At 37.1% G+C, this 21,302-nt stretch overlaps 1 protein-coding gene across 3 annotated transcripts in view; it reads left to right on the plus strand.

The window, feature by feature from the left end:
• Positions 1-21,302, plus strand: part of LOC131067158 (protein RAE1) — a 100,467-nt gene that overhangs the window by 50,700 nt on the left and 28,465 nt on the right. For all 3 annotated transcript variants that reach the window (XM_058002105.2, XM_058002104.2, XM_058002103.2), the window contains exons 7-9: positions 1,360-1,440; positions 2,918-3,046; positions 15,598-15,675. In XM_058002105.2, the coding sequence (XP_057858088.1) occupies positions 1,360-1,440; positions 2,918-3,046; positions 15,598-15,675 (288 nt within the window). The remainder of the gene's footprint in view (positions 1-1,359; positions 1,441-2,917; positions 3,047-15,597; positions 15,676-21,302) is intronic.

The following is a 21,302-nucleotide window of genomic DNA, read 5'->3' on the forward strand; positions in this document are numbered from 1 at the left end:
GATCATACTTATGTAAGAATTCTCTGATGAATATAATAATGAGGAAGAGAAGACAAGCATAGTGTACATTCTTCAATGAAACAAAAATGATAATTTTAAAATTTAAACCCGACAATCAATTGTTACTGAAATATCATGTGATAGTGGGTGTTACTGCTGGCTATTCAAATGAGATATTAGAGAAGGAAGGAATCAGAATTGAATATTGAAATTATGTTATTGTTGTTGACTCCTCGAGTCACTAGATGTAGCCATTGGGTTGAATGTTTTTTTTAAAGCATGGGCAAAAGACCATAGTTTCATGATAGCTACATATCCTTAGCAGGTCTATGAGTCGTCTATCTTTGGTTAAAGTCCCTTAAAATGGTTATTCATCACCTTACTGCCCTTAATATTGGTGACATGGCCTAAATAGCTTTGGATAACCTTAATTCTTAATTAGACCTTAGATTTAGGCACCCTGATTTTAAAATCCTAGATAAGCTTAATTAGGCTTAAAATTGCCTAGACGAAGCATAATTACCAGGTATTATTGCTCTTTTGATTGACTGTTTGTATATAAACTTTTATATTACATAAACCACTTTTAATTCCTTTGAAGGCACCATTTTCTTATAATATTTTCACTGTAGAGGAGTCTAGTATTTTCTCCATAAGTATGCTGCTCTATCTTGCATAATTGTAAGCGTTTCTCTACACTTCTATTTTGAAAGTCAATGCTAAATTATGCTTATTTGAGTTACTCTGAAATATATTTATTTCTTGTTTCTTCTTAGATACTTTTAATATTTCTGTTATTTATCATATGCAACTATTCCAAATATCTTGTAAAGAATATTGACAGCAATGTCAATTTGCCTTATCTGGAATCCTTGAGTGCAACAATGTCCAACATTTAAGATGGGTTTTATGTGGTTATGCATTTGGCTTAACTATTTACACCACCTCGGTTGTTGGTACAACATCAATGAATTTAGTGTAAGTTAATGTTGAGGGTGTATATTTGGGCAAATTTTACTTATATTTTTACCTTAATTGGATTGGTTCTTGTTGAGTAAGATTGGCTGCTTTATCTTACTAGTAGGTTTTACTAGCCTTGGTTGTAAGAGTATCCTATCATTCAAGGAAGAAATATAAACTTGGTGTTATTCTGCATTTTTCTTTGTTTGACTTATGAGTAATGTTGTAAGCATTTTTACCTACCTGAGTAGTTATTTCTTTATTTGAGTTTATTTTTTGAATTGCATAAACCTTTTTTTGGACAATGAAAGACTGTTAAGATTTTGTACCATTTTGAAAATTTGAAAGAGTCTCAATTCAATTCATGACTAACACTTGGGGGATGAACCTGCGTTGCAGACCGAGTTTAAGAGGGTGATGTCTCCCCTTAAATATCAAACAAGATGTGTTGCAGCCTTTCCAGACAAGGCCGGATTTTTGGTGAGTGGTACATTCTTTTTGTTTTTGTTTTTCTTCACTGTAATTTGTATTCAGGAGTTTTCTTCATCGACAATAACAATTATTATGGGTAAGCTGTTCTTGCTCTTATCTGTTTCTTGGTTTTTAGGCATTCATTATTAATAGATCTCTGTTAAACATATATAGTGAATTTTGTGTTTTGGATTTCAAATGTAATTGGTTCTAGGGACTAGGTATTGATTCTTATTGGTTATTTTTATACCAATTCAGCTCAATTTCTGAGTCTAGAGGTAAGTCGTTATAAATATATGGCATGTTGGCTTGATTTTAGTCAGGAGGTTTTCCATGTTAATGCCATTGATAATCATATGCTATTTATGCTATTTGCTTTAAGTCAAAGGATTATAAAATCTCTTGCCTTGTGTAGAAGAGTTGTTTTGTCTTGTGTCCATATCCAAGAACCAAAATGATAGGTTTTTTCTATTGTTCAGTGTTCCAGGGTTTTGATCAGAGTTTTGGTTAAGGGAGCTTCCTTTTCTAATTCAAAAAAAGATTTTATCTTTAACAGTGTTTTATATTATGATTCCTAAATGGGACAAATTAAAATGCTAACATGCATCATAGATGAGAGGTAGATTTGAATGTGTTTTCGAAGATTGAAAAGTAGAATTTCAATTGTAATTCACACCATAGACTTGACAGTATGTATGTAACTAAGTGGAGCAAGGGGCAGTGTGTATTTGACACTTTTACGACTCATTGTATTTGTCTAGCTTCTAATAATTATTTAATTAGTCTAATTGGCACTACCAAAGCTTCTAATACCGAGAAGTAGATTTTTGATTGTTATGCATGCCACTTAATGGTGTATATGTAACCAAGTGGAGCAAGGGGCGTTTTGCATTCCACACTTTGACAACTTATCATGTTTGTCTAGCTTCTAGAAATATTTCAGTAGCAATGCAACAGCCACTACCAAAGCTGATTTTGTGGGTTTCACAGTATTTCATACTATTTTTCCCTTCCTGATTGTCAGCTATTTTGAACATACGTAAAACATTCCATAGTATTGTCGATTCTTAATTTCTACTATCATATTTTCTATTAAATTCATGGCCTAGGCATATCTGATTGTGTTAATTGTGGGACAGACTATTTGAGATTGAGTGACCTCAAAGTGAAGATTTTATGTTACTGTTGGACAAGCGTCTAGTGTACTTATTGGTTTGTTCAATGCTGAAGCAAGTAGTAGTATGAACTATGAAGTACTTGGATATCTGCTTTTTAATGATATTTGCATTTTATTCCACAATTTTCCTTAATCAAATAAGGCAATGGTTCTTCGTGAAATTTTTTGTAAGACAACATTTCTTGATTTAGACAATTGCTATGCCTTTGGGTTTGTGGATAGTTCTCAAACCATCTTGTTTTTTGAGAATAATTGAATTGAAGTATTCTATATTTTATAACATTATTTTTTTAACTGCATTGTCTGTAGGTGGGATCCATTGAAGGAAGAGTTGGTGTTCACCACATAGAGGATGCACAGCAAAGTAAGAACTTCACTTTTAAGTGTCACAGGGATGGGAATGACATCTATTCAGTGAATTCTTTGAACTTCCATCCTGTAAGATCACAATTGTTATTTGTTTTGCATGCAAATTATTTTCTCCGTCAATTGAATTATAGAGTTGTTTGTATTACTGAATCTCATGTAACTGAAATTTAAATGCAATGACTGCTTTTTCATGTGTAAGTGAATGCTTCTTGTGTAATCACCTTCTTGTGCTTGTTTATGAAGTTCCCTTGAGGATATCTTCCTTGTATCTTGATCTTGATGTTGAAATTTGCTCCTTGAGAGACTTGTTTCAACGTGATCCCCTTGATTTCTTTCTTCATCTCCTGCAAAACAAACAAATGAGCATCAAATACACGTGATATATAACCTCTATAATCTCTTAATTTGATATGATTTCTGATTTTATGTGATTTGCAGGTTTAATAAGAGGATTTCACTCCTAAGGGTGGGCACATGATCTTCAAACTTGTCATTGAACTTGCTGTCACTCATTTCCCTTCACTCTATGGGTTCTACTATTGAGTCTTTCAACCATTTATTGATGAAAACATGACAAACTAACCTTAGGGAAGGCCTCTGTAAGAATTTCACTCTGAGAGTGGAACACATGAAGTTCGCTCCAAGATGGGTGCACATGAAGTTCGCTCCAAGATGAGTGAACATTGAGTTCGCTCCAATATGAGTGCACATGAAGTTCGCTCCACTTTGGGTGCACATGAAGTTACTCTTCAAACTTGTCTTCCATCATCAATCTTTTATAAGCATCAAATCGGCTCAAAGCAATGGTCTTATAAGCAATCTTGCAAATTTGCTCTCAATTAGGATCACATGAAGTAAAGTTCGCTCCATGACCCATGCACATGAAGTTTGCATGAAGTTTGCTCTAAATAGCATGCACATGAAGTTTGCTCTAAATAGCATGCACATGAAGTTCGCTCCAATTTGCATGCACTTGAAGTGAATTTCAAGTCAAAATTGAACTTGCTCTCAATCATTTCTATTGCTTGATTGACTCAAATCTTGGGTTTTTTATTCATTCATTCATGAAAACTTATCAAATTCACCTCATGGAAGGCCTAAAAGGAAAATTCGCTCCTATCAAAGAGCACTTAAAGTGAAATTTTCTTTGCTTGAGGAGCAATTGAAGTTAATTCCAAATCAACACCCTAACTTTCCTTTTCTCACTTACACTCACTTTCTCAATTCTAACACGTCATAGCATGCTCAACATGAGGTCTTAGGAAGAATTTCGCTCCGAGTCTTGAGCATATGAAGTTCGCTCCACAAGGGGTGCACATGAAGTTTGCTCCAAAGTGGATGCACATGAAGTGAAGTTCGTTTTAAAGTGGATGCACATGTAGTGAAGTTCGCTCCAAAGTGGATGCACATGAAGTTCACTCCAAAGCTCATGCACCCGAAGTGGATTAAAACTTGACACTTAGTGATTTCTTGCTCGCTCTCCTTCAGTCTATTCATTCAAGTTTGTTGAAACTAGGCTCATGGTGCGTTCTAGGAACAACTTTGCTCTCAACTAAGGGCACTTGAAGTAGCTTGAAAATGCACTTTTGAGTTGAACCTTATCATTTTATGCTTTAGTTTATGCTCCTATGTACTAAAAGACCTCAAAACTCACCTTGATATGATCTCACCTTCAACTTGAGGCAATAAGAGTGAAATTCGCTCTGAGAGAGGGGCACTTGAAATTACCTACGTACCTGACCCAATTGATGTTTCTTTGCATTGCTTGATTGGGCTTGATCTTGAAGAGTTCCTCCATCAGACCTCTTTCTCTTTATGTTCATTTTGACCTCATTTCACCCCCAAAGCAGAGCTATCCTCCAGACTCCTGGCTTCCTGTCCATTTATACCTCTTTAATGCAAAGGACTCTAACACTATCCTAGGAAGCAGGAAAAAGTTGGGGTCCCCATTTGCAACAGGACGATGTGTGAATACCTCACAACAGTATGAAATAGCATGAACATGACAAAACCCCAATCACACACACATGCTTGCATAAAAATGATGTAAATTTGCTCCACAATAGATAGATGAAGAATATGCAACCTTGAAGACCTCCAGAAATGCTTGATGATGAATGTTTGAATGCTTGATTGCTCCAATTTCACCTATCATGATTGTATCTCCCTTGTATGTATTGTGTGTACTGTGTATATCAAAATGAGAGGGGAAAACCTCCTTATATACTTGCTTGTCAGGAAATCATGTTAATTTTCCAACATAGGCTGACACGGAGGAAGGTTTCTCGCTCAAATTTGAGATGGGTCAATGGGTTTAAAATAGGGCCCAATTAGGGAGGACCATGGCGTGGAGCTATGGTCCTAGTGAGGACCAAGGCACCACGCCCTGGTCCTTCCCTAATATGGGGCCAGGATAAAGGGGCAATGCAACGTAAATTGCAATAGTAAGGCTATATTTGCATGATGCAAGCATAAATGGGTCCTAGTCAAGCATAGGGATGTGAACACTAAGGTGAGGGCCCAAATGCGGTCAAAATTGCAAAGTGGTGCAATTTTAGGATGCTACAAGAAGTAAAACCAAATCAAAAGTTGGTGATTGAGCTATGTTTGTAGTGTACTTTCAAATGATCCTGTTTTTCCAAAGAATATGACCTTCACTCTCCCAGCTAGCTGATCGACATCTATGTGAATTCCTTAATTTATCTCCTCAAATATCCTTTATAACTCCTTCACAAATGCGTTTGCCTTCTTGAAAGCCTTATTTATCCAAGTCTCCATCAGGTGGGCTGAAGTTCTCATCTTCTCTAAATTGTCAAATGAGTTTGGAGGAAGCAATGGTGGTGGCGTGCTTGAAGGATCATGTTGCCTTAGTGGTTCCTTGAACTGCGACAAGTAGCTTCTCAATGCACTCACTTCTCTTTCCAATTTCTTGTTCTTTTCTACTTCCAGCCTCAACATATCATGGACTGTCTTCATTGTATCATTAAGTCTTCCATCGCCTGTTTAGTGGTGGGAGGACCTAAATCAATAGTCTCCAAGTCATAATCATTTGTTGTGATTTCATTTTCAGTTTTGTCTACCCTTGGAGTGGCAATCTGTATCACTCGAGATCCTGTACCGTCCTTTGTCATCTTTGACATCTTAGTAGCCTTCTTCTCAGCTGTCTCTTGATTTCTATTTAGCAAGCTACCCAAAACGTCAATAGGATCTTCCTCTATTACTATCACTTCTTTTGCCAATCCCTCCCTAAGCCATGCGGGGATAGGGAAACGTTCTTCTCCTACTTGCACCTCCTTGAGTTGTGGAGCTTCTCGGGGTGGAGAGGTCACTTGATCTTCATTCTCAATATCCACATACACATCTTTATCTTCTTTGCTATTAGCTTGCTCATGTGGAACTGAATTGTCTTGTCCTCGTGGTTGTTTTCTTTTGTCTATTATTTTGGACTGTGGATTCCATGGATCTTTCACCCCATGATCTATGCTTTCTCTAGGTGGATGACTCTCCTTATCAGCTGCCAGATTCATCTCTACATCATGTATGGAAGAAGTACTAGCGGAAGGGCGGCCTGAATCTAACTTATGCTTCTTGTGTGAAGGCCCTTCTTTGTGACTTTCCTTTCTCTTTGATCCTCTGGAGTGAGCTAACTGGGTGGCACTTCCACTCTCACTTGTGCTTTTTGTTTCTTCATCAGAGGATTCTGTCTCTCCCATCAATTTGAAAGTTAGCTGTGTATCTTGGCTCTTCAACCTCTAAATTTGGATATTCACCCATCGTCGTGTGTATGCTAAGACTGGTTTCATTAAATCTTTCAAATTGGTGATCTCCACGTCAATCCAATTGACTTCCACTTTCTTTTCTTCTCTTGCTCATATATCGATTGAAGGCGTTCTCCACTATCTCATGCTTGATCTGGAATGTCAAAAACTCTACACATCCTAACGATGTCTATTGGTAGTCTTGAGCACATCTTTCTTCTTACCTCTAGATCATCTTGGGCGTTCATCCAATAGTCTTTCAACTGCAGCTTGTGTTTGTGTCTCCTTCCATTAGCTCTTCTCATATTGCCATAAGGATCAAATTTCTCTCAAGAGAAGTATGGAATAAGGAAGTGGGATCTCAACTCTTTTTCTGATTTCTCCACTGCCTGTAGGGATGGGCATACCTCCAATGATTGCCTGACTGAAATGGGGAAAGCAATTCTTGTCTTGTGTCTAATCTTTTGCACTTTATCATATTTATCATATGTAGTCAACTGTCTCACCAACTCAAGCAATATTATCTTGTCGGTAGGATAACGTGGTAGCATGTAGGGCCGACAAGAGCATCCTTGAATTCTTATGTAGGTGAACCTGGGAAAGTGAATATACCAAGCACCAAACTTCTTTACTAATTATTTTGCTTGCGAGGATAGCCTTTGATGAATTTTGCCATGCAGTGTTCTTGTTATATGCATGGTGAAAGCATCATTCACCCTCCTATAATGTGCCTTGCCACGATAGTGCAACTATGTGTATGACTCACATGCTCTTAACTCTCTAGCTCCCATTCCAATTGGACCTCTATACGTCAATCCTGTGTACTCACGAGCTCTGGCAAGTGAATATATGATATATGAACTCATGCAAAATGTCTTTGTACATGCAAGCCTCTTTAACTATAGATCAAGGTTATTGCTTGTGATTCTTGCCTAGTTGATCTTCTGTTTTCTAGTTGATACTACTTCCATGAAATAAAACATCCAATTCTCAAACTGGGATGCTTGAGAGATTCCCATAACTCGGTTGAGCAAAGTGATCAAATCACTAAACTCTTCCTTAAAATCATTCTTGTGAAGCTTAGTGGGTACCTTGGATATGCCGGGCCTACTCTTCAATAACCAATCCTTGTTGATTATGCCAAGGCATTTGTCGGGGTCATCCTCACAGACCGCCTGTGCTCCTTCTTTACTTTTGTAAACCATGCCCTTGGGATTAGGTATGTGGAAAGCCTCACTAATAGCCGTCTCGTATAGATAGGCAAGTACTTTGCCATCAGGTGCCATTATTGTTCTTGTGCTAGCATCGTAGTGTTTGGCACACTCAACGATCAACTCATTGCATTGTATAGCTAGAGGGAAGCCTGTCGCTCCTCCTATCCTACTCTCGATCATCATTCTTGAAAATCCGGAAGGTTTGGTTGTATACAAGGGGCCTTGGAACTTCTTCATGTCTATTCGTCCTAGGTTGGTGTCTCCTACATTGCTCCAAAATGATGTTATTTTGGATTCTAACGCCTCTCCCTTTGAGTCTTCCTTGATGAGGGTTTGACGTACACCTGCTCCAGTCTTTGTTGCTGCCATGCTCTACCTGTGAGAGGTGTCTAAGTTAATTTTATAATATGATATCAATGCTCACAAGCTGAAATTGATCACCTAAGTTAGCAATTTTCACTCTAAAGCTGATAATTTCCTAAAATCTTCAATATTGTTAAAACCCTAGCTTGAAAAACCTGATACTATTTGAACATAATCATCAAACAGCCATGAATTTTGCATTAAAATTTTGTCAAATGATCAATTCAAGTGCTCTAACGCATAGTATAAGATAAAATCTATGCTAGAAACCTTATCACAAACCCTAGCCATGGAGCTACATCAGCGCATTAAGGTCTGATTTTTCAATGAAAATGATTAAACAGCTTGTTTCAGACCTGAAAATGAGCTTATACTTGACTGGTTACTCTGATTTTGCCCTCAATTTTGGCAAAATTACCTTTGATTTCCTGCGAATTGGTAAGGTTTATCAATTGAATAATACAAGTCGCTGTCTTGGATCAAAATCGCTGTCTTCTTGATGATCAATTCGCTGTTTGCTGATTATGAATTTGCTGTTATAGCTGGTAGATTCGCCTGTTTGGAAGGGAAATTCGCTGTCTCTGAGAGGTAATTCACTTAGTAGATAGAGATTTTGCTAAGTCCTTATGATGAATTTGCGTTGATTGAATGGAACAAAAGTCATTGCCCTGATCAGAATCGTTGCTCTTAGAAGACAATTCGCTGTTTGCAATGATTGTTGATCAAATGAAATGATCAACATTATCTTTGTAGGTGTTGTAAGGGGTGTGTTTCTTCATCTCAAGGCTGACTTGTGCCTTTCATTTAATGATTTGCAATTCCATTTTCCAAAGGGTGAAGGCTGACTTGCTTTCTTTTGAAATTTTGAATCATAACGTATACCTTGCATGGGTGCCTCCTATATGTTGGCGCTAAAACTTATGCCTTTTCCCTTTATCGTGGATGATGAGGATCAATGACAATGAGTGATCGGGCTTTTGGAGCATCAAAGGAAGTTTGCACCTTGGCCTAGTCAATGACAATGTCTTAGTGTGAGGTCACGAATCTTTCTAGGCAGAGGAAATGCATCATCGTGGTTTTGAGTGATCATTGACAGTGCTTGATGAGTTGTTGATTAACTTGTCACTCGATTCGCTCCCTTTGCTTGCCTTGGATTAGACCTTCATAGCCTATTGGAAACATTTAAGCATGGCTCGGATTCTCACTAGACAAAGGAAGTACATGAGGGGAGGTTGCGGTTTTGGGTGGTCAAAGGAAATGACACATGAGAGGTCGCGGTTTTGACACCCCAAAGGAAGTTCGTGGATTTGGGGGGCAAAGGAAGTGCTGGGTGGAAGGTTTTGAGACCCCAAAGGAAGTGTCATCATGCTGATTGGAGATCTTGGGGGTCAAAGACAATGTCACCAAATACATCAACCTTGTTTGCTTATGCTCAATATCTCCCAAATCGCTGCAAAAACATCAAACAATCAACGTTAATCAAAATTTCGAAGGTCTCCTACCTTGATTGGGCTTCTATGAGGTCAAAGTAAATGCATCATAGGCTGATTGGACTTTTGGAGGGGCAAAGGAAGTGCCTAAGCTAGGTTGTGGATTTGACGAGGCAAAGGAAGTGCTAGGTCGGGGTTTGAGGGGGGCAAAGGAAATGACCTTAAGCTAGATCGGGGTTTTGAGGAGGCAAAGGAAGCGCTCTCAAAGCTAGACCAGACTTTCAAGGGGGCAAAGGAAATGCATGTAAATGTTCAATTTTGCTCACTTAATCACCTTGCCCTAAGCTGCTTGATGATGGTTTAAACCTTAGCCTAACCAAACTCAGCATTCTATCTCTCATTTTGCAAGCCAATGATGATGATCAAATGGAATGATCATCACGAATCATTCATTTCAAAACTGTCGTGGACTAAGTCAACTCAACCTCATCAAGTTTAAAGGATCAAACTGCTGCCAAACCTATCTAAAACCCTAAAACTAAAAAAACAAAAGAGGGGGTCCCCTTTTGTGATGGGGTGATGTGTGAAATGGTCACAACGCTTTCCCATTGAGTATATAGTGAATAGAAACCCTAACTGATGCATATCTTAACTTTATCAATCCTATTTTGTTAATGCAATATAGAGAAAGGCTATTGTGTGAGAACCCTTGTGTTGTAGTGAGGTTTGCTTGTTCAGTACTTGTGTGAGCAGGTGCTTCCCATCTTTTCTATTTGTCTATTCAATATTTGTGTGTACTTCTATTTTATGCTTTGCTTAGAACTACAGAAGAAAAATTTGAACATTCAAATCTGCTTACTACCCTTTTATCTTGTAGCCCCACTTCAACTATAAAGGCTCTTTCAGATTCCTAATTTGCAATATTGACAAACATTTTACATCAGAGAATGTGGCAAAAATGTTTGTGGTTATCATCAATGGCTATCTTGTTAACAGACAGTATTCTGCATGCCTTACTGTTTTCTGAATATTCAAGAGGTAATTTTATGTTCCTCTGAGCATGTGCTTTCTGTCTTTGCCATTTGTCTGTTCAGTGACAAAATACATCCAATGAGTCCGTCCATAAATGAATACAAAAGTGTTTTCTATTAAATTTGATTCATTTGAATACAAATTGAGAACAGAATCGCATCATCATGTGGAATCTTGATTCCTGATACAACAGTTAGCTGGCAGCTATTATGAATTTATGATGATTGCCTTTGAAAATCATCATCATAATTCATAAATTGCATATTACAACTTTTTACATCTTTCTCTTTCCTAGCTTGGGAGAGGTTCTAACCTTTGTACTCCATTGCAGCTCCTTGCTCAACATTCAAGGATATGTTTGTGGCTATGACTCAACCAAATCAATGTCCGCCTCTAATTGTCCACCTTTCTTGTGCAAAGCTGACGGTTGTATTGTATTTTATAATAATAATGGAATTTGAATCTTTGACGCTGATAGTATTATCCTTCATCATTGATTAATAATATTATGATAATGATAAATATATTGTCTAAGTTGTCGATTTTGGTCTCCACTCCTCAAGCCTGTCACTGTGATCAAATTTTTTCTATGAGAAGGGATCCCAATAAGTACTGGGAGAGGAGTGGAGACCCCAATTGGATATAGGATTTAGGGGTAGTGTTTATAAAAATTAGGTGTTTTGCATATTTTTGTTTTGAATTTTTTTTTTAAAAGATGTTTTTTCTTTTCTTTTCTTTTTGTTTGGGCAAGGTTTTCCAGTTCATTGAAAAAACTCAGCAAAAATCCCCTAAAGTTTTTTGGTAATTTACCAGACAAAAAGTCTGGCAAGTACTTGTTGACTATGCCAACTAAGGTCTAGATGACTTGCACAGGTGTTGTGTTGTGCGAATCGCACACCCATCCCCGTCTTGGACAGGGACCCCCCAGTTTGTGCCTTTTTGTCCTGCCCTGAAATTTGGCTAAGTCTGGAATTTCCTGATCCTGAAATTTGGCTAACTCTGAAAAACTGAGGAAACCTCCAAAAACTAGAATTTGCAATATAACTCCTGGAGGTCTGAAACCACTCTCAAACATCCTGAAAGTATATATGGAATATAACTTAAAGTATAAGTCTTATACTTAAATGTTATATTCCATATGCTCAATTTCGAACCAAGAAGCCCAAAAAGTTGAAAAAGTGAAAACTTGCCCAAAGGCCCTTCATGCCCAAAATTTACCTTAAGTTGCCAAAAGACCCTCACGCCCCGAAAATCACTTTAAATGTCCATTTTCGGACCTTGGGGCGAAATGTTTAAAAAACGCGATTTTGCAAAATATGTTACAAGGTCCGAAAACCACTTAAGCGTCCTCATTTTTGGACCCTCGGAGGTAAATGGAAAGTGCGTCGAGTTTAGAAAAAAGAAAAAAACGCGTTTCAGATCCGAAATTCACCAAAAGCGCTTCAAGCCCCGAAAATCACTTTAAGTGTCCATTTTCGGACCCTAGGACAAAATTAGAAAATGTGAAATAGTGCGAAATGTTTCGAAAAACGTCCAAATGGTCCGAAGTCTTCTTAAATTGGCAAAAGTGTTTCAAGGTCCGAAACTTCGGATAGAAGGTTAAAATCGCGAAAACTCAGAAATTTGTAAAAATGCCTTAAAACCCTTGAAATTTGCAAACGCGTTTATAGATCCGAAGTTTTACAAAGGGGCATTTAGGTCTGAAATTTCTACAGGTTACAAAAACGCTGGGAGGTCCGAAATTTGTTTAAATTCGCAAAATATGCTTCAAAACGCTGAAAGCTCCAGAAGGTTAAAATCGCGAAAATACCTTTGGTCACCAAAACGTTAAAACCTCCAAAAAATCCAAACTTCACTTTAAGATTCGCAAAAATGTTAAATGGTCCGAAATTCTGGGCAAGTTGTAAAGCGCCAAATGGTCCGAAGTTTTCTTTTAAAATTCCAGAACGCTAGGAGGTCTGAAAATGATAAAGTTGCAAAGGTTCGAACAATCCGAAATTTCCCAAAAAGGGTGCTTTAGGTCCGAAAATGCTTAAAAGTTTGTATGAAACCCCAAGAGCTCCGAATTTCGCCCAAAACATCAATTTCGGATCATGGGGCCGAAATTTAATATTTGGAAGAGTTGCAAAAATCTCCAGATGGTCCAAAATTTCACTTAAAACGCCAATTTCGGACCTTGGGGGGCTAAATTGGAGAATATGATGAAATTTCAAAAAATGTCTAAGTTCTCCAAAATTCACTAGAAAAGCATGAGTGTTATGATTTTAAAATTTGCAGAAGTTCTTCAAACCTCCAGAATCGCGCTATAAGAATCATTCAAACGCCATAAGAAGATTTCAAAACGTCCAAGACTCCAAAGGTAAAATCACGCAGAAGTAAAAGACCAAGGATCAGATTTCACAATCGAAGAGAAAGAGAAGCATTTTCAAGATACATCTCACAAAGAGCTTCTCAAGCTAGACGTCGTAATTAAATTTAATGTTTGTTAAATTAAATTATTTAATTTTTCAAATTGATTTAATGAAATGAAATTGGTTGATCGCAGGACGTCATCGAAAAACCAGGAGAAAGACCTGAAACGCAAATCGAGGAAGGATCGCAATTCAAAGCCAGGCGCTGAAGACTGGAAAAAGAAAAGATACAAGAGCGCAAGAGCAACCAAACATTGGGAACCGTGTCGCTGAACAAAGACGAAGTCCACCACCGGGATCACAGACCAAAGAACACTCTGAATGCTGCAAGTTTATGCATTCTCAAAAAGAGAGACAGCTGGATTTAAGTCCAGAAATTCAGTTTTAAAGCTGAAATTGCTTTATTGTAAACTGCCTATGGGTCCCGTGCAAGATATTTTTGTGGATAACTATTCCCAACCACCAAGAAGACCGGATAAACCTGAATTAAAGCCAAAAGTGGTTGATAGTTGAGATATTTGTTGGTTGGATAACTGAGAATTTATTGGGCATGGGTTAAAGCTGTCAGCTTTTGGAAGACAGATCCAGACCCTTGGATGCAGTCCATCCTGGCCTCTGATTCAAAATTGTAATATCTATAAAAGGCAGAGGCCTTTCTTTTGTAAAAGGTTAGAGATTATTAGAGATTGTTAGATTATTAGAGATTGTTAGATTGTTAGATAGTGAGATGGTTAGATAGTTAGATTTTAGAGTTAGAATAGGTTAGATCTTAGCAGTAGCATAGAGATGCTGCAGAAATTGTTGTAATAGGCAGTTGAAATCAATATATAAACATTGATTTGGTGTTTATTGTCTTGTTTTCATCCTGTTTGCATGGTTTCTTTCAGCATTTTAGATAGATCTTTATGTTTTGGGTGTGCAGGTATTTGATAGATTCGGGCTCATTCCACTGAGAATATGCTGATTGTGTATCCTTTTGTGTGGTTAACCTGAGCCTTCGATTGTGCTTAGTTCAATTGCAGGTGTCCGTCTGAGTTGCGCCAGAATTGGGTGCTTAGTCGTGCGTCTCCAGTTTGAAAATCTTCCAAGTCCCTTTGAAGATTGCACCGTTCCTGCAAGGTTGTGAGCTCTTCTGGCCAAGCAGGAATTGGTTATGTGGAATCCGTCTACCCGCATACCCGTGTTGTTAGTTTTAGATCTCCTAACCCTTTCCTTTTGTTCTTTATTGCGTAATTCGAGAATCACAGCAGACTAGCTTGTTGCAAATCGTAAGTCCCCTTGTGTTTCTAGCATAAACACATCAAGCCACTGAGAGATCCCGTAGTCAAGACCTGACAAAAGAAACCTTGAGGTAGTCTCCTTTGATCAAACTTAGAAAACAGCATTAGAGAATTCCTTATCTCAAGAGAGAGTAGGATAATCAGTCGGCTATTCTATTCTGCGTTGGCCGTATGGAGTTTGCAGCAATGCGATTTCAGACACGTCAACATGTTGCATGTGTTATATATACAGACAACACAACTCGAGTAAAGGGGACTTGCATTGAACCTATTTATTAACTAATTAACTATTCTAACCAAAATTGAAAGGGTGTGACCCATAACATATATATATCTTTAGCATTGATATAAGGATGCCATATTTATTGCTGTAATATTATGCCTTACATATTCGAATATATAATTCATTATAATATAATATATTTTTGTATATATTCTTTCTCTTCTCATTACCAAATTATCAAAAGTGGTATGCACATGTTTGAACTGTGATCTTTTAAATTTTTTTTAAAATATGCTCAGTGCTTTGATATCTAGAGTCCTAGCACAGGTGTTGCATGTGTTACATAAAAAAACTTAAAATATAAACATACTTTTATGCTTATCTTAACCTTATTCCTTTTCTGTCATGATTTTTTTATTTTTAATTTTTGATTTGGTAGCCTCGTCCTGTTGGGTAACCTTAGGCTCAAATGCCAACACAGGGCTATCTCTTTGGTCAAAGTTAGCATGGAGTTGTGCCTGGCCTAGTCTGTTGTGGGTATGCCATACCAAGCCAGTTGGATTTGATCTTTTAAATTTTTAATCAAATCCAACTTCAAACACTATATCATGTTGCCAGGGAATTTCTTCCTAGGGTTTCACTGTGGAAGCCCCTTTTCATTATCACTTGAGCTTAACCAATTAGACTGTTATAATTGATATTATATATAGACGGAATTATTCTCTTGCTGCCTTCTTGCATTCTAGATCTATCTATGTTTTTGGAATCAGTTAAAGAGGGCCTATTTTGAATGTATATTATTTGTAGGTTAGAAAAGAAATTTCTCCTGCAGTTCTTTCATAGGATGTATCGTGCTGTATTTTTGGTAGCTTTATAAATTTTGATATATTGTTTTCTTGGTAAGTGCAGATTCATCAAACATTTGCAACAGCAGGATCCGATGGAGCCTTTAATTTCTGGGATAAAGACAGTAAACAAAGGCTAAAGGTGAAGTCATCTCGTCATAAACTTGGTTTTGACAAAAAAGGTTCACACAAATTTGAATTTGCAAAATAAAGTTATTTCTATTCCAGTCATAAGCAATGTTTATATAAAATCTGTGCTGGCTCCTAAATCCCTGCCCTTGTTTGCATCCCCAATGGTGTTTCAAGTAAAGCAGGGTAGCAGTGTACACCCTTGGCTGTCCTAATTTTTTTTCTTCAAAATTCCACAATGTTTCAGAAATATGTTGAAGGACCAGGAAACACTTTGGGGACATTTGACCATCCTTAAGGGAGCCGGATACATCTGAAACGTGCCTTGACTGTCCTGGCAATGGTCAGATGTCTCTGAGGGCAAGGCATTTCTTTAAAATATATATATATTTTTTCATGACATAAAAAAATACTGTTTTAAAATGCTTAATGAATCTGAAGAACTTATATAACTGTTTTAAAATTCCTTCATGATATTAAAAAATTATTATTAAACTGTTTTATAACGTATATCATTAGCTATTAATCTGAATCTTGATATATTTATTGCTGTTATGCTACGGTTGCTGCTTACATGATTAATTTTAGTGCTGTCATTATATATTTATTACTGCTATGCTGCTGACCCCCTGTTGTCCCCAATAATTGTCTCCGGACTGCTGTCCCCTCAATGCATGCCCTGCTGTTGCTGTCCTCGAAATGCCATGGAACATAGTGAAAAATCATTTGGCATCATATAGGCCAAGTGCTGTTGCTATGAGTGGTGTTTCTTAAAATATCTGTGCAGCAAACAATGTCCTCTGAGTCAGGGTGTTGTAATAGACAAAAAACATTATTGTTTTGGGAAGCTGACTAAACTTCCAAAAAATACAAAATACTGATCAAGCTAGGATTAGCACCTATTTGTAATTTTTTTTTTGGTTTGAAAAAAGTGCCTCACATAAAACTTCCAAGGAACGGAAAATTACATCATTAAATTGCTATTTGTGATTTTGGAGAAGAAATATGGAGTTTTTGGTTGTTATTTTTTTCTTTTATAATATAGTTATCAAGTACAGATGATATGTGAGATATAGGAGAGTTGAGATTAACTATGTATGTCGCTTTATTTATGAAATTTTTTTTAAGAGCACTTTCATAAATGATAATGACTATTGCTTTAGATCCATTGAATTCTTATTGTGAGCAATTCATTGAAGTGCATATAAAGTGTAAAATCCAATTTCGTAGTCCCCTTTTCTAAACTAATCATCTTCTCGATTGCAACATATTCTAAGAGAAGAGGAGAAGGCAATCTCGGAAAGCCAGTTTTAAATTATGTTCTATAGTTACCCAAATCTATTTACCATGAGCCCCGATGACCAACTCTACTTGACCCCCTTTCCAAGAGGTTTGACATGCTTCCATTTTCAGGCATAAACTGCAGTGTGAAATCCATAATCATGGATGGAAGCTTGACTGCCACGTTGTTGTGTGATGTCCCCTTTTTGTTGACATCAGTTCTTTAGTGAGGATTAGCCTATTACCCTGACCCTCGTAGGCTAATGGGATTGGTTAGAGGGTCTTTTGAGGATTGGTATCATCCCCAGTGTTCGGAGTGCTTCAGTTTGGTCTTTGTTTGGCATCATTCGGACATCATTTGCTCTACTTACTATTTTTAGTAAGTCTTGGGATGTTAGAGATGGACCCCTGCTCTTTTTAGTAAAGGGGGTATGGTCATATGCAGTCTCCTCATGTTAGCTCCCAGTTCAGACGGCGTTCGAAAATACAGAGTATTCATGGAGATATTAATGTTTAATTGGCTCAATTAAACATTAATTATTTGGAGATTATATTATTAAGTTATAAAATGACTTTATATTATAAAGCACTTAAATGAGGGTCTATTTATCATGAGAAGGGGGCCAAGTTTATTAATAATTTTTGAGCACATAACCCAAGGTTTAATTACATTATTGATGCCAATGAAATATTATAACATTTTAATGTTAATTAAGAGCTTTTTGAAGAAGTTCAAACTTCTTGAGGAAATATAAGTGTGCAAAAAGAATTGAACTTAATTATGTGATTAGAGTTTTTGATTGAAGTTTCTCTAGAGCATTGAAGTGTAGATTACCAAGGGTTTCTGCAGGATTCAAGGCTCATCGGCATTGGAGACAAGGCTTCTTCATTGTAACAACATATAGAGGGTGTGCGATATCATCTGATTATGCTTGTGAGAGTTGGCTTCATTCAGGATTCAATATTGATCTGATTGGAGGGTTTATTCCAGAGTTTGTTTGCAGATTGAAAGGGATTATATTCAGAGATTTGCTGCTACAGTGCTCGTGAACAGTGCGCTATAGTACCCGTGAATAGTAAACGCTACAGTATTAATGCATTTTAGAAGAGTTAATCTACATAAATTCAAAGGGGTTTGAAGAGCGATTTCAGATTGTTGGAGGCTACATTTATTGGTGTTAGTACCACTCATTGGCACGTGGGAATCACATGTATGTATGACAAGTGTTTATGTTAATGACAATTGTAAATGTTATTGCAATTACCAATTTAATAAACAAGTTATATGTTTGATGGTGTATTTAAAGTTTTGGTATTATGACTATGACAATAATATTTTCCTTTCGTTTGCTGCAGGTATAGAGGATGAACATGTATCGATTTCAATGTCATCTCCTTTCTTTTGAATGATGTATATATAGTAAGGTAGTCACGATCAAGTGGCACCTTGATCGGACATGTCTTTTAGACATGTCCGACCAAGATGTCACTTGGTCGTGACTCTTACAAACATCAACTGATCCACTCAGTGATAACTAATCGGTGCTAGTGTAAATGATAACAGATCTATAAATATACCTGATATTGAATCGGTATCATTGTAAATGATAACAGATCTATAAACATACCCGATAATGAATCGGTATCATTGTAAATGATAACAGATTGATAAACACACCCGATAGTGAATCGGTGTCAAAGTAAACAAGCCCGATAACTAATTGCATTTCATTTGCTATCGGATTAATACCCCGATAGTATATTAATGCCGATTCATAAATGAATCGACATTAATATGCTATCGGGTAACTAGCATTTAGATCGACGCTTAACTATGTTAAGCAAGTCGTCGATCTAATCCATCTTTATCCAATGTCAATATCATAATTATGATCAATGTTATAGTCTGATAAACATAAAGCATGAATCAGATAATCTAATAGCATAGATGAGTAAGCCAATAACAGAATAGAGGAGATTAATGAGTTAGGAGAGTCTTATCTTGCAGAAGCTACTAATGCATTAACACTCCCTCTTAGCTTTGGAAGATAGATAAAGTAACCTGCATCACATTTCTTTTCCATAATGTCAGTCTCCAAGAATATATATCATCTATACATATGATATGAAGTACCATCAGGACGTAAGATACAAATATAAAACATCACTCTAAGTATGTGACATAGAGTATCACCTATCCATGTGATATAAAAGATTCATCATTTTATTATGACAAGACATCACCTGAACACGTGATATCAGTATTGCCTAAACGTGCAATACTAAGGATAAACATGAGGATGGTTAAATTCTCATCTTATCCAGGTTGTGATATGTGCACAAACATTTTATACAAATGTTTTATCACAACACCATCATGGCACATCCATGACATACCAGAGATCCAACATGATAACTGGTTTGAGAATCATAAGATCGTCACCTTATGATGTCTGCATACAAGTGTTCATAATCTGAGAGATCGTCACCTCTTAGATATGAACACAGGGGGTAAAACCCATAATGTCTCAACATGACAAAAGAAGTTTACACATTAAACATCTTATTTACAAAGCAGATTACCTTTCTATCATACCTAAACCCTTTCTGAAGTGATCAACCTTCACTCTGGAAAGTGGTTTGGTTAGAATATCTGCAGTTTGATCTCCTGTACTAACATATTCCAATTTGATCACATTTTTGTCTACCATGTCTCGTACATAATGGTATGGGATCTCAATATGTTTGGATCTATCATGGAACACTGGATTCACTGAAAGTTTTATGCAACTTTGATTGTCGCAATGGATGATAGTAGGTTTCATAGGATCACCAAACAATCCCACAAGTAACTTTCTAAGCCACACTACTTCTCGGGCAGCCATGGAGGCTGCAATGTATTCGGCCTCGGTGGAACTTTGCACTACAGAAGACTGCTTTCTGCTGATCCAGGATATCATGGCTGATCCCAAACTAAAGCAGCACCCAGAGGTGCTTTTCCAGTCAGTCACACTTCTAGCCCAATCTGAATCTGTGAATCCGTGTAGATTAAGATCAACCTTCTCATACTTGAGACCAAGATTTAAGGTGCCTTGTAAATATCTCATAATGTGTTTTACTGCAACCAGGTGTATCTCCTTTGGCTCACACATAAACTGACTCAAAGCATTTACTACATAGCAGATATCTGGCCTTGTATTTACCAGATACATAAGAGACCCAATCATTTGCCTGTATAGAATGGGGTCAATAGAAGGTGATTCTGCTGTTGCTTTAAGTTTATGAAGATTGGTTTCCATTGGAGCGGTCATGGGTCTGCAGTTTAGCATTCCAAATCTTTTCAGGATGTCCAACGTATACTTGCCTTGGTTCAGAACAATGTTATCAGAATTCTGTCATGCTTCCAACCCTAGGAAATAATGAAGGAATCGCAAGTCCTTCATATCAAATTCTTTGGATAGCTCTTTCTTGCATTGATCTATAAGGTGATCTTCTCGTGTGATTAATAAGTCATCAACATATAAAATCAATATTAGCATATCACCTTTATTCTGTTTGTAGTAGAGATTAGGATCTGCATCATTTTTAGAGAAGTCTAGTTTTGATAGATATGTGTCAATTCTTTCATACCAGGCCCTGGGAGCTTGTTTAAGCCCATATAGAGCTTTCTTGAGTCTACACACATGAGACTCTACATGATGAATCTCAAACCCTTCAGGTCGCTCTAGGTATACTTCTTCAGATATCTTTCTATTAAGAAAAGCTGCCTTTACATTCATTTGATGTACCTTCCATCCCTTTGCTGCTGCAATGGCTAGCACAGTCCTTACTGAGGTATATCTGGCTACAGGAGCAAATGTTTCTTCATAGTCTATTCCTTCCTTTTGAGAGAACCCTCTGGCTACAAATCTTGCCTTATGTTTTTCAATACTACCATCTGCTGCATGTTTGATCTTAAAAAGACATTTAGAAGAAACAACAGATTTCTTAGTTGGCCTAGGAACAATCTCCCATACATCATTTTTCATTATGGATTGATACTTTTCAGACATAGCATCCTTCCATACTTGATGTTTAAGGGCATCTGTTACATTGTCAGGTTCGTTTTTAGATAGATCATTCATAAGAGCAACATAGCTAGTAAATTTATTAGGCTTTTTGCTTTCTCTGAAGGTTCCTGAAGGAGCAGCAAACCTCTGAGCTTCTTCTACTGTTTTGGTGGCCCATAGTGGTCTTTTCTTGAGATTTCTAGGTGAGTGTTCATTTTCATTTTCAATTTCATCTACATTCTCCCTCTGAAACTCAGGAGCAAGATCTTCATCTAAGTTAGAGGTAGGGACATAGATTTTAGGTTCTATG

The sequence above is a fragment of the Cryptomeria japonica genome, chromosome 11, assembly GCF_030272615.1.
Source record: "Cryptomeria japonica chromosome 11, Sugi_1.0, whole genome shotgun sequence".
NCBI lineage: Eukaryota > Viridiplantae > Streptophyta > Pinopsida > Cupressales > Cupressaceae > Cryptomeria > Cryptomeria japonica.